Source organism: Hesperophylax consimilis, chromosome 13 (genome assembly GCF_061612785.1).
Source record: "Hesperophylax consimilis isolate HC1 chromosome 13, BYU_Hcon_1.0, whole genome shotgun sequence".
NCBI classification, from domain to species: Eukaryota; Metazoa; Arthropoda; class Insecta; order Trichoptera; family Limnephilidae; genus Hesperophylax; species Hesperophylax consimilis.
Window position 1 is genome coordinate 31,310,616 of NC_142848.1, and position 12,180 is coordinate 31,322,795.

The 12,180-nt window shown below is 33.6% G+C and overlaps 2 protein-coding genes and 1 pseudogene across 3 annotated transcripts; 2 read left to right on the forward strand and 1 right to left on the reverse strand.

Moving 5' to 3' along the window:
• Positions 1 to 327: 327 nt before the first annotated feature.
• LOC149418786 (uncharacterized) lies at positions 328 to 8,949 on the reverse strand. Of its 2 annotated transcripts, XM_089639003.1 has the most exons (7): positions 8,707 to 8,949; positions 8,330 to 8,608; positions 8,120 to 8,240; positions 4,148 to 4,368; positions 2,279 to 2,510; positions 1,055 to 1,277; positions 328 to 768 (listed from the first exon to the last, which is right to left on the reverse strand). In XM_089639003.1, the coding sequence occupies exons 1-7, from the start codon at positions 8,799 to 8,801 to the stop codon at positions 575 to 577; spliced, it is 1,365 nt and encodes a 454-aa protein (XP_089495129.1). In that variant the 5' UTR covers positions 8,802 to 8,949; the 3' UTR covers positions 328 to 574. The 2 variants fall into 2 exon arrangements, with proteins under 2 accessions (XP_089495129.1, XP_089495130.1); XM_089639004.1 differs by having other exon boundaries at positions 8,120 to 8,402.
• LOC149418787 (small ribosomal subunit protein eS1 pseudogene) lies at positions 4,938 to 7,479 on the forward strand (annotated as a pseudogene).
• Positions 8,950 to 9,616: 667 nt separating the features above from the next.
• On the forward strand, positions 9,617 to 12,161 carry Cks30A (Cyclin-dependent kinase subunit 30A). Its single transcript, XM_089638661.1, has 3 exons — positions 9,617 to 9,856; positions 9,962 to 10,089; positions 10,630 to 12,161. Exons 1-3 carry the CDS (start codon positions 9,792 to 9,794, stop codon positions 10,680 to 10,682), a joined length of 246 nt encoding a protein of 81 aa, XP_089494787.1. The 5' UTR covers positions 9,617 to 9,791; the 3' UTR covers positions 10,683 to 12,161.
• The last annotated feature ends 19 nt before the right edge of the window (positions 12,162 to 12,180 follow it).

Here is a 12,180-nt window from a genome sequence, read left to right on the forward strand (position 1 = left end):
GCATTTTCAGCTATTCCAAAACTGCTCAGTTTAAACGCAGTGCATGCACCCACTTAGGCAAAGACAAAAAAACCGTAAACATTAAAAAACAATGTTTTTAATTGGCTTTGTTGGACGGGTAATAAAAAATCATAATTAATATACAAATTTGATTTAATACTTAAATTATCATATGTTAATAAACATGACGCTGAGCTCCACCACACTTGGGAAAAAAATTATTTCCCATTCGAAAAAAAGAAATTAAAAATCAAGTACAGTAAAAAAAACTGAAATGTGATTGATAAAAAACATAACATTCTCATAGAAAAAATATGTGATAATAATTTCATAAATGAATAAAAGATCTGTCCTACCAACTAAACATTTCTAACAAATGACCACCATTTTGTTTAAATGGTGTCTAATAAAGATATTTTTTTACATAAATAACACTCCTTCACTTAACCCTCACATTATACCCCAATTTGGAATGCCATAGTCCGGACAGTTGGGACTTTTGTGCGGTCCCTGATCACATATATATTTTTTAATATCGTATTTTTTAATAATAACATGTTTAGCGAGGAAAATTTTAATCAGATTCTTCCCCACAATCCCTCTCCCATAATCTACTGAGGGCGTAATATTGTACTGGATTGACAATGAACTGCGGCAACACCAAATTATTATTTTCACCAGTTTTGATGTCATGTTTGGCCTCAAAGATGGCCGCACAAATCTTACTCGGATGTTCTGAATAACTCAGAGATAGAATTTCTCGTTTACCTGAAATCAAATAACAAAAGAACATTTTAATTTTGTACACACATGAGTGTTCCATAATTTGCATTATATAGGTATATCAGGATGTACCTGACAGACTTTAATAAATTAATTCTAAGTTTATTTGGAGTAAAACTCACTAAAAATTCGTTAGTTCAGTTAATTTCGAAACACTCGTAAAAAAGACAGTGCATTATGTACAGGAAAATGGGAAATAGGTTCCATTGTAAATTGTAGGTACACATCCCTGTCCAACACAGCAGTGAAAATGTTTATTGTTAAGCTCTACCTTTCTCACTAATATCCCCATAAGCCGGTAAGTTGAGAATGGTATTGACGCCTTCGTGGGACGTGAGCGGACAGCCCTGACAGTCTCCGGCCTGTCGACCCGCGGTCTTCTGGAGAAGTTTGCAGTCGGAGCAGCGCTGCCTGATCATCCTCCCCGCCAAACCAAACTGGTATCTGATTGAATAGTCGTACTTTCCTTGCTTGTAGGATTTCTCTGACATGTTCTGAAAAAAAAAAATAGTTTATCTTCTGCCAACAGAAGTAAAGAGGGGCTTATACTTTGGCTTAATCCAGTCCCACCTAAATTATTATATAAATATGGAGAAACACACACATTACATACTTAAATGATAAGTTTTAAAAAAACTCTTCAATTACAACCTAGATTCCCCACGAAAAAATTATACCAACAAATGAACTTATTGAAAATTAGAAAATTGTATGAATACAACATATCCCTTAATCTACAAAATGGACTTATATACACAAACACAAAATTCATAAAAATGTCACAAGTACACAAACACTATACGAGACAACATAATAAATTGTAAGCTAATACATTAAAGACTGAAACTGGTAAAGAAGCATAAGCCATGGGGGTATACAAATTTACAATCTCATTCCCGCTGGCCTCAAAATGGATTGAATAAATAAATTTAAAAAACAACTGTTCAATCTTAAGTTAAGTGAACAAAATTGTAATGTCTTCTATTGCAGAATAACTGTTAAGATAAGATTTTGTGTATTGTTGTTCTACATTAGTAAAATTATTATTCTTATATATATTATTTATCTGATATTCAGTGCGTTTTAGCATTGGAACTATTTGTGATGAGGTGTCAAGCATAGCGGCCATAGTGTTATGCACGTCAGCAGATTACAATTTGTTGAAATAAATCGATAATCGGCGTTCAACGGAGATCACTCAAATGTCGAAATGGTGATGATCGTCAGCTTGATGGTCGTCAAATGTTACCTTTAGTTTCAAACAACCCTACCTTACTTAGATCAAAATAATCACTTGTACACATCAATCCAATGCATGCTAAGTCATCCATCATTGCACATGAAACATTTTCGCTTACAATGATGGTATGTAGATTGTGATTCGTTACCTGGAAATGTTGGTTTTTATGTATCAAAACAAAAATCAATAACATTGATAAATTATTGTTTATTGTGTAAAACCATCTTGATGGCATACAAATCTAGAAACCTCTACCTGCATGAAAGTGTTTTGAAAATATGTAATGGTGTCAGTCACAGACAGGCCAATCTCCATTAGGAAGGAGATGTACTGCATCCTGGCATGATAGCGCAGATGCTTAGTCCGGTCCATGTGGTGATAGATGCGATGCATACACGGGGGGAAGCTGTGAGATAAGTCGGGGAGGGAATCCAGCTCCGTCTCATCTTCATCTAAGTCCAGACACCACAGCGGATTATCCACAAATCTGAAAAATAGTCAAAATTATCTTAAAGGCCCTCGATACAAGCAATCTAAATTCAGTCGGTCTTCGTCTTAGATGGCTGTGTTTTAGGGAAACAATCAAACAAAAAAATTTATAATTTGAAATGTACAGTGAAATTTTTCCGCCTTCACGCAATATGAAACTGTATGCGCTGGTGTTAGACGCTAAATTAGCCTGTGCCCTTGGCATATATCGTCCCTCTTCAGCAAAAAGTCTTCAAATGAAAAAAATGTTTGTTTTTTCCCACACAAAAATATTTTTCAATAGAATTCAAGCACCATTGTAAAAAATTCTATTACTCGTAAACAGATTTCATTTCCGAAGACTAAATAGCGATTCTACAATGCGAGCTCCATGTGGACTGACGAAATCATTTATTGACAAATCACTGAAAACTTGGATTGATCCCCTCGTCCTTATGGGCAGCTCTGTCTCTTACTTACGCGGTGGGCACTGCTGATTTTATTTATTTATTAAAATGCCATTTAATGGCTTTTACAATACAGTGATAATCGAATTACAAGCGTACAGTGGTAAACAAGATAATAATAGCAATAAATTAAAGAACAATTAATGTATACACAAAAAACACTATTGAAAGTGATGCAGTTATTAATGTAAGGGCAGTATGACGATGCATAATTCAAAATAAATATATACCAGTGTAACAATAGTTGAATTAATTTATACTAGGCTTGTAAAGACCTGTCATAATTGAAGTATGAGGTGTCTTTGATAATAGTCAGTAGTGAGTTTATTGTTACCCACAAAATTAATTGTACTTGGAATAGCTGAGTAGGCATCGCAACTTGGCATTAACAATTCAGAGCTGTCAGCGATTCAATTATACTTATGGATGAGAAATAATAATTTTTAATAAAATAATATATATGTTAGCTAACACTATAGGATATCTGAAGTAAATAGTTTAGATGTAGTAAAATATGATATAGGAGCCATGAAGAAGAATATTATCATTCCTGACATTGATTATTGTGTTTGAGGTATGTTATTATAGCCTTCTTATAACTATATTCCGTGCAGTTGAACACATCTACTACTTCTGATAAAACATTGCCAACTGCATGCAATCTAGGTATAAGCGAGTATCTAAATGACTCAGTCCTGATATTTTTGTTGAAATTGAAAAGAATTTTGGATCGACTAGTTCTTATAGGTATACGGAAGGTAATTAGACTTAATAAATCAGGGCTGTCTATAATAGCACTAAAAACTTTATAAATAAAAATCAAGTCGGAAACAAGTCTTCTATCTGAGTGTTTTAATAAGTTTAGTTCTTTCATTAAGTGATTGTAGTTTATTGTTTCAATTGGTAGACCGAGTTTATAGTTAATGAATCTTAGGAATTTATGCTTAATTTTTTTAATGGAGTCAGCGTGGATTTTGAAGTGAGGGGATCAGATAGAAGAATTATATTCGACTTGACTACGAACTAAAGAAAAATATAAGATTTTGAATGTTGAAATATTACGAAAGTCTCTGCCATTTCGAAGAATGAAACCAAGCATTTTTAATCCTTTGTTTGAAAAGAAGTTAAATTTTGAATCGAAAATCACGCCAAAAAAAAAAGATGATTTAGATAAATATTTGTTATTTACTTTTGGCAGTGTAAGCCCAGATCCTCTATCAACTCTCTGAACCGAACGTCCAGTGTTGCCGTCGGTAAGCTGACTCTAACGGAGGAGAGGAATGATTTGAGGAGCTGTCTCTGACGAGATGCAGCAACGAGATGAAGGTGGCTGCCATCGATATAGGCCACCCCATTCTTCAGAGTAACTTCCCTGCGCTTTACAAGATCTATAACATAAGTCCATGGTACCTGAAGGAATAAAGAAAAATATTTTATCAAAAACAAAATATAATGTACCTAATCGATTCTGTTTTAGGTCTCTTTTTTACACGATTTTGATAATATAACACGTTCCATAAAGCATGGTGGTAATATATGTTTTTATTAGAATTCTAAATTTTTCACACCACCGTGCTACCCAATTAATAATAGTATAGTAACAAACAAAAACGTGATGTATTTTTTGACAACCTGGTGACAAAAATAACTGTTTACAAAAAAAACATTTTTTTTAAATAATTTTTTTCAAAGACAAGAGTGCCAACTGTCCGAAGCCAAAAAGCCCGGAGAAAGAATGGGGAGGGGAAGGAGATGAAGAAAAAGAAGATGGGAAAGTACCTAGGTATTCAGATTTAGCTCAAGTCATTTCAAGCAAAAAAATAATTCTATTGGTGATCTTTCACCAGGGCAATACTAAAGGTAGAAACACACTGAGTCGACGTACGCTGTGTAAGTGACGCATTAAGATATCTAGACTAATTACAATCTATATATTTTCTAAGGAAATAGATGCTGTAGAAACACACTTCTCACACGTAATGCAAACCCACGGTTCCATCACTGTGCCGATCCAGGGTGTCCAGATCGGTGTGGAACATGTAAAGATGGAGGGGGTGGCATCACGCCTCCAACGAGATATCTAAGATATCACATCTATGAGTGGTGTTATGTTTCTTGTCTCCGCATTCATCATGGCGGTTGGCAAAAATAAGGGGTTTTACAAAATAGGGGTGGGTCACAGACATATGAATATATAGACTAGAAATTAAAGATGAGGGGTAAAATCAACTGTTGAAGAACGAAGGGGGTAAAGCTGACTGTGATTCGTCAATAAATCAATCTGACAGTATATAGGCATCTCGCATTATAATATCACCATTTAGTTCTTAAAAGTAAAATCTGCTTTTGAATGAATAGATATTTTTACACGGGAGCGCAAATTACTCGCCACGTTATGAACAAATTTGCAAAGTCCAAATTCGGCAAAATAAATTTCTTCTATTTTCAGAGTCGAATATTTCGTTTACGTATTTAGTTAAAACACTTTTATAAATGTTCATAATTTACTTCCCAGCAACCAACCAGCTTTGTATTCAGACGTATCTCGATGTGATAGTATATATTTCTAGAACTGATCCATATTATACGATGTGAATATGCTTAAAATAAAGTAAAATAATGCTTATATATGGAATGTAATACGACAATAAGGAAGTTGAGTCCATTTTTTTTATCAATGTTCGCATTCAAACTTAAATACTGGTATTTTTTTTTTTTTTTTTAAAGTTTGTTTTCATAATTAAATTAATTCTCAAAGTTTAAATTTTATTAAGCCCGCCAAAACGAGCGGAATCCGAGCGGTAAGAGGCGGGGTGTGGTGTGACGTCATTAGAACTGTGAAAACCACGACGCTCAAGCATTTTGTATGGAAAAAATTTTAATTCTTCAACAAGGAATTCCAGTAATTTTTTTACCAATATTAACCGTCTATTAGAATTGATGTTATTAAAAAAAAAAAGAAAATTGATTAAGATTTCATAGTTAAATTAATATTTTAAGTTAGAATATTTGCTTTTCCCGCCCGGTACGGTACTTGTACTGTATTGCCGTCGCTACTTGTTGACGTTCCACGCGCTAATTCAGGACCACCGCGCAGAAAAGTAAAATAACGGTTTACAGCCCAGTTCACTGTGATACCTTTCTGGGCGGCCGGCGGCCTGAAGTGTATCACATGCTATGTGACATGTATAATAATAAAAACTTCTAAGTTATGCAATAAACAACATATTATTATAAAGCACTATACGAATATGTATCTTTAGAAATCCATTTCATATAATAATAACAACAAATACGTACATATATTTGACAAACCCAAATAAACCTTTGGCCTATACACCTCTCTCATCTAAACCGACCATCTCTCATGTAATAGAAAGAGATGCACCATAGGTGATCCGTTGAACGTACAAGTCACGACACATGTGACGTCAGAATTCTTTCGACCAATCGTGGAGCGTATAGAGTCTATTGCTATTGAATGCTTTTTCAAGAACGTTTAACTAATTCTAAGAATAATAATATAGAAATATATTTATATTTTTAGAATCGATATTTTTTTATCTACATGAACATATTTTTTATAAGTCAAAATATTTTTCACTCAACTTCCTTATTGGGTTTATTCTCTTTTTCACATCTATTTTTACAAGTTTTCATACCACAAGCCACCATTTTGCCGTGTTATTTCGTAAAATGAACCGATGATGCCTCGACCATAGTTCGCACAAGAATGATGACGTCACGTTTTCTAAATTCACTTGAGGCCATACGCAAGCACAGCCGGCTCCAATGGAACCAGTATGGGGAGTGGGGAATAATACACTTTTAATCACTTAGGGCAGGTCTACTAATATTCATATGTCTATGGGGTGGGTAAAAGGAAGTTAGAAGAAGATTATCGACCCTTTCACTCATAAGGATTGGTACGGTGTAAAGTCACCATCCATGTTCCCCAAAAGGGAGATCGGCAAGCAGGTAAATAAGATCGCCTCTGAAGGTCTGAAGGGCCGCGTCCTCGAGGTGTCTCTTTGTTGCTGATATGCAGAAGTCGGATGCCGAAAGGTCTTTCCGGAAGTTCTACTTGGTGGCCGAGGTGTCCTCCTAATGGTGTTCTGCATCGGCTTCACCATGAAGGATCTCACGAGTGAGATCAATTGAGTTGGGCAGTTTCGTTAAAAAAATATCCAGCCTCGAAATATCTACATTTGTAAAGTATTGTAATGTGTTTCTGTATTTAATAAAAAAAATTTAAAAGAGACCAGCTACGCTCAACACACACAGGTGAGCAAGATCCGCAAGGAGATGTGTGATCTGATCACTCGCAACGTCACCACCACCGGCCTGAAGGGAGTCATGAGCAAATTGCTTCCTGACTCAATGGCCAAGGACATCGAGAAAGATTGCCAGACCATCTACCCATTCCATGATGTTAACATCAGGAAGATGAAGGTGATGAACTCTAGTAGGTTCAAGGAGCTCTACGAGGAGAGTGGCTACCGAGCACCCCGAAGGCTATGAGCCCCCGGTACAGGAGAACGTCAGAATAAACAATAAATATACCTTCTGATGTTTGGTGTATCTATGGTAGTTTGTTTTGACAGTCGACTTAATAAAATAATAAACTAAGGTTGTTTAAAAACATTGAACAATTCTTCAATTTTCAAAGTTGATTTTCAAATTCTGTGAAGGTTCTATTCATGTTCTGTTATTATATCATATTTGGCCAGTTGTTTAACAAAACTGAAATAATAACAAAACTTGAATAAAACCTTCACAGAACTTGAAAATCAACTTTGAGAATTGATGAATTGTTCAAATTCTGTGAAACGACCCGTCCTAAGTAAATCGTCCTCAAATACGCTCTCTGAATCGCAAGACATGACAAAGCTACCAATAGAATCTACTGACTAGTGAAATACATAAATATAACCTAAAAATAAAGGTCAAATCAACTGATGCGCCTGTGCGCCGCATACTTAAGAACTAGAGACCAATTGTTATGTGGTCAAACACGTTGCGTATGTAGAACCAGTGTGCATGTTGACTTGGGAACGTAGTAATGCGTGTATGGCCTACGTCGACCCAGTGTGTTTCTACCTTTAGGATACCTATCACTTCATAATGCAACAAATTATTTTATAAGATATTTCATACCTACTTTGTAAACTTCTTTGATTTCTGTGTTGGCTACGAAATCCTTTTCAATCGATTCACAGGCCAAATTATTTTCTCGGAGGTACTCTCTTTGACTATTTATTGATAATCCGAAAAACTGGATACTAGAAACATTAATTTTCATGAAACTTTATATTTTCAATTTAACACACCAACTTACTATCAATTCAATATTATTGTATCAAATAATTACCTGAATAAGTGAATTTCATTTCTCACAAACCAGTCAGTCAGTTCATACGATTTTCTATTCACAACTGCGTGAGCTAAAATAAAATAGGTTACTCTGTCATAGTAGCGAGCTTTCAGAACTTTGAATGACGAACTGTTTTCCGTACACAGTAGGAAGTATTTGGGAAATTTTGACGAAAACTCTTCCAATATCGCCTTTATCCAAGATGCCGACTGCGGAGTGTATTCCTTTGAAACCTTCTCTAAAAAATTTAACACCGATATTCTTTCTAAACTTACCCTGCGAAGTAAATTGACCGAAATTAGTGCCATAATTTTGATGTAAGTTAATCAATTAATCTTGTATATATTACAAAGGTGAAATTAAGAATTACTTACATTTGAACAGTTTTTAACGTTATTAAACCCGTCGGCATGTCATCTGGTTTGATGAATGGTTGTTTATATTCATTGAAAAAATTGAGGCAAGCCATATTTAAAGTTTTTGGCCTGCTAATCTTCAATATGGCATTTAAAGTTTCATTAATGGCTGTCAGTTGTCAGTCAAAATGCCTACTCAAAATAAATAAAATACTTGATTTTTCATCAGTTGAAATGGTTTGAGTTTGAAGCATAAATAAACCAAACAAGTTTGAAGTTTGAAACCATTGACAAAAACGCGCATCTGTCAAAAATTATAGAAATATAATTATTAATGTTGCCTCGGCCTCCTCAAATAATTTTCCAGTAGGTACTCCTCGCGTATGTACTATTGTATCATGTAAACATTGTAAACGTTAGATTTTTTTAACTGTTTTTAGTTCGCAGAAATTAAATAACACCAAATATATTCCTGAAATGATTGAAAAAAATATAATCCCCTTCTTTATTCAGAATAGCGATAAAAAATATTTTGTTTTACCGGTATTACACTTTCCATTAAATTTATTATAATGTTAATATAATAACAATATGTTTCAGTGATACTTTCAAATAAAAACCTTTATCTGTATACGTAAATCTGTTACTTAAGTATGTTATTATCTTACCTAAATTTTATAAAATTATGTTGCACAATTTGAGTAGTTTAGAAACTATAAATGTTTTAGCAACGTGTAGGTTTTGTTAAACTTTAAGTAAATGACCCATGATTGGGGTTACAAACCAGTATTGATAATTTTATCAGAGTAAAACGCACTTGAAGAGAAAATATCATAAAATTGCGCTATTGATCCATTGTGATTATTTGTATATTGACCGGTGTACAAAATATTTTTGTATCCATAGACTAAAACAAACTCTGACACCGGAAATCATAGACAAGCCAAAACTTAAAAACTTTAATATTCAAAAATTGTACCTCGAGCGGCCGTTGCTATTTCGCTCTTTGTAAGATTTGAAAGTGAGAGTTTACGCTGTTAAAAGTTGTTTTGGCTTGGGATATAAAGGAAAACAGACGCAAAGGTGCCAATAAATATACATAAATGAAGATGGCGCATAAAGACATATATTATTCAGACAAATACTACGATAAAGACCACGAATACAGGTAATTTAGCTCGACCTTAGCCAGCGTTGTTTTGTGACTCTGATCTTCATGCTTTTGTTTTGTTCGTGTTTTCTCCGAAATTACTAATTCACTCTTCAATTTCAGACATGTAGTTTTGCCTAAAGAATTAGTGAAGCTCGTCCCCAAAAACCACCTCATGTCGGAAGCGGAATGGCGAAGCATTGGAGTACAACAAAGTCAAGGCTGGATCCATTACATGATTCATTTACCTGGTAAGCGACCCTTCGGGTTGACTATTAAACTCCTTTTCAACCATTTGTATTGCGCAAGTACAAAAACCACTAAAATAACAAAGCAAAAAACCTAACCTATACCTTTATTGACAAATTTATTTACATGTGTCACTGAAATTTTTTGACATGTAGGTACCCGATTTTTTAACCTCCCATGTTTCGAAGTAATCGTGATGGAACACATTTTGTATACCAATTACCAAAATTCTTGACCATCTTAAACAACTTTTAGTATACAGCATTTCGCTTTGAAGCTATTGAATACTACAGGTCCCTTGGCTTATTTCATAGTTAATTGCACTGCACAATTTAAATTATTTAAGATTCATAATTCACTTGACTAGAATGGTAAACCAAAAATAATAGTGACATTAAATGTCTTTACTTATACCCTTTAAATTATTCAGTGATGTCTAATATTCTGTAAAGTACCACAATGTGATAAACAGCATTTGACAAACTCAAATTGACGATAAATTTTGTATAAATATTTTGCTAACCTAATATGTTTTTTTACAGAGCCCCACATCTTATTGTTTAGAAGACAAATCACCACCCCGCCTCCGGAATAAATCATAACTACATCAGGTCTCCTTGGAAGCTACTCCATTTGTAAATAACCTACTATAGTGACATGGTGATTTAGTTTTAATTGAATACTGTTCTCGTGAAAACCATATTGGTTATTTGATGAATTCTTTGTTCAAATTTTTAATACAAATCTTGTTTCTATGCGACTGGCTGGAAAACCTTACCATAGAAATTAGATTCACTAACTTTCTTTTGGGGTAGGTACCGTGAAATATTCTACTGCGTGGCTACCTTCCCTAAATGAAAAAACTAGTATTGTTTGGCTGAAAACTTAATCATAGAAATCAGCTTCACCAACTTTCTTTTGGTGTAGGTACCGTGAAATATTCTACTGCGTGGCTACCTTCCCTAAATGAAAAAATTAGTATTGTTTGGCTGGAAAATTTAATCATAGAAATCAGCTTAACCAACTTTCTTTTGGGGTAGGTACTGTGGGATATTTTACTACGTGGCTACCTCCCCTAATTGAAATTAAACTTGCGGTATTATTTTTATATTACTTTTAATCGAAAAGATCTGAATCAATGAAATTATAGTATTTGCAAAACTAATTTACTGCATGTTATTTAGATTATTTCACTGCCCAATTCTTATATAAACATTCCACATTGCATGGTCTAAAGTCGTGTTATTTTTAATTTGTTTGTTTTTGCATTATATGTGAGAAAAACTTCACATAATTTCTATGGATAAAATACAGAGTGACCTACAAGTAGCCGTCTTTGAATCTAACACTTGCTAATGACACCATACCATTTTATTATATGTCAATTTGTAGCGAAGTTAATAATTAATATAAAAGGTTTACACTTTTCTTCACTAGATAATGTATTTTCAAATAACCACAAGTTTACATAAAATTGTAATTTTCTATTAATAATGAACTCCATTAAAGATGTCATAATTGTTGGTGCTGTAATACATTCTTTAAAACTTTTTTCCATGCTAATTTAAGGTATTGTTAAATTATTTTATAAGTATTATTTCATTCTTATTATAAATGCTGGGATTTTTATAGAAACAAACAAAATTTACAATTATGATTGATTCTTAAGTTTTCCAAAAAAATTACTACATTGAAAGTGCAAACACAAACATTCATTATCTTGTTATTATTAATATATTAATCTGCCAAAATCCACTTAGGTGGGGTTGTTTCATAGAATTTGAACAATTCATCAAATTTCAACGTACATTTGTGAGTTTTGTGAATGTCTTGTTCAAGTTGTGTTATTATATCATTATAAGCCAGTTACTTGACAGAACTGAAAAAATAACAGAACTTGAAAATTAACTTCAAATTCTCTGAAACAACCCGTCCTTATAAAAATTCCCTTTTTCACAAAGCATTTATTCTCTTTGAAATTATCGTCGAGTCAAATTGTTGTATCTGTAAGAATTATGTTTATAAATAATTGCAGTAGGCACTGAACATGTTTTTAAGTCCCTTTGTGTATAAATTCTGTTGTAATAAATCCT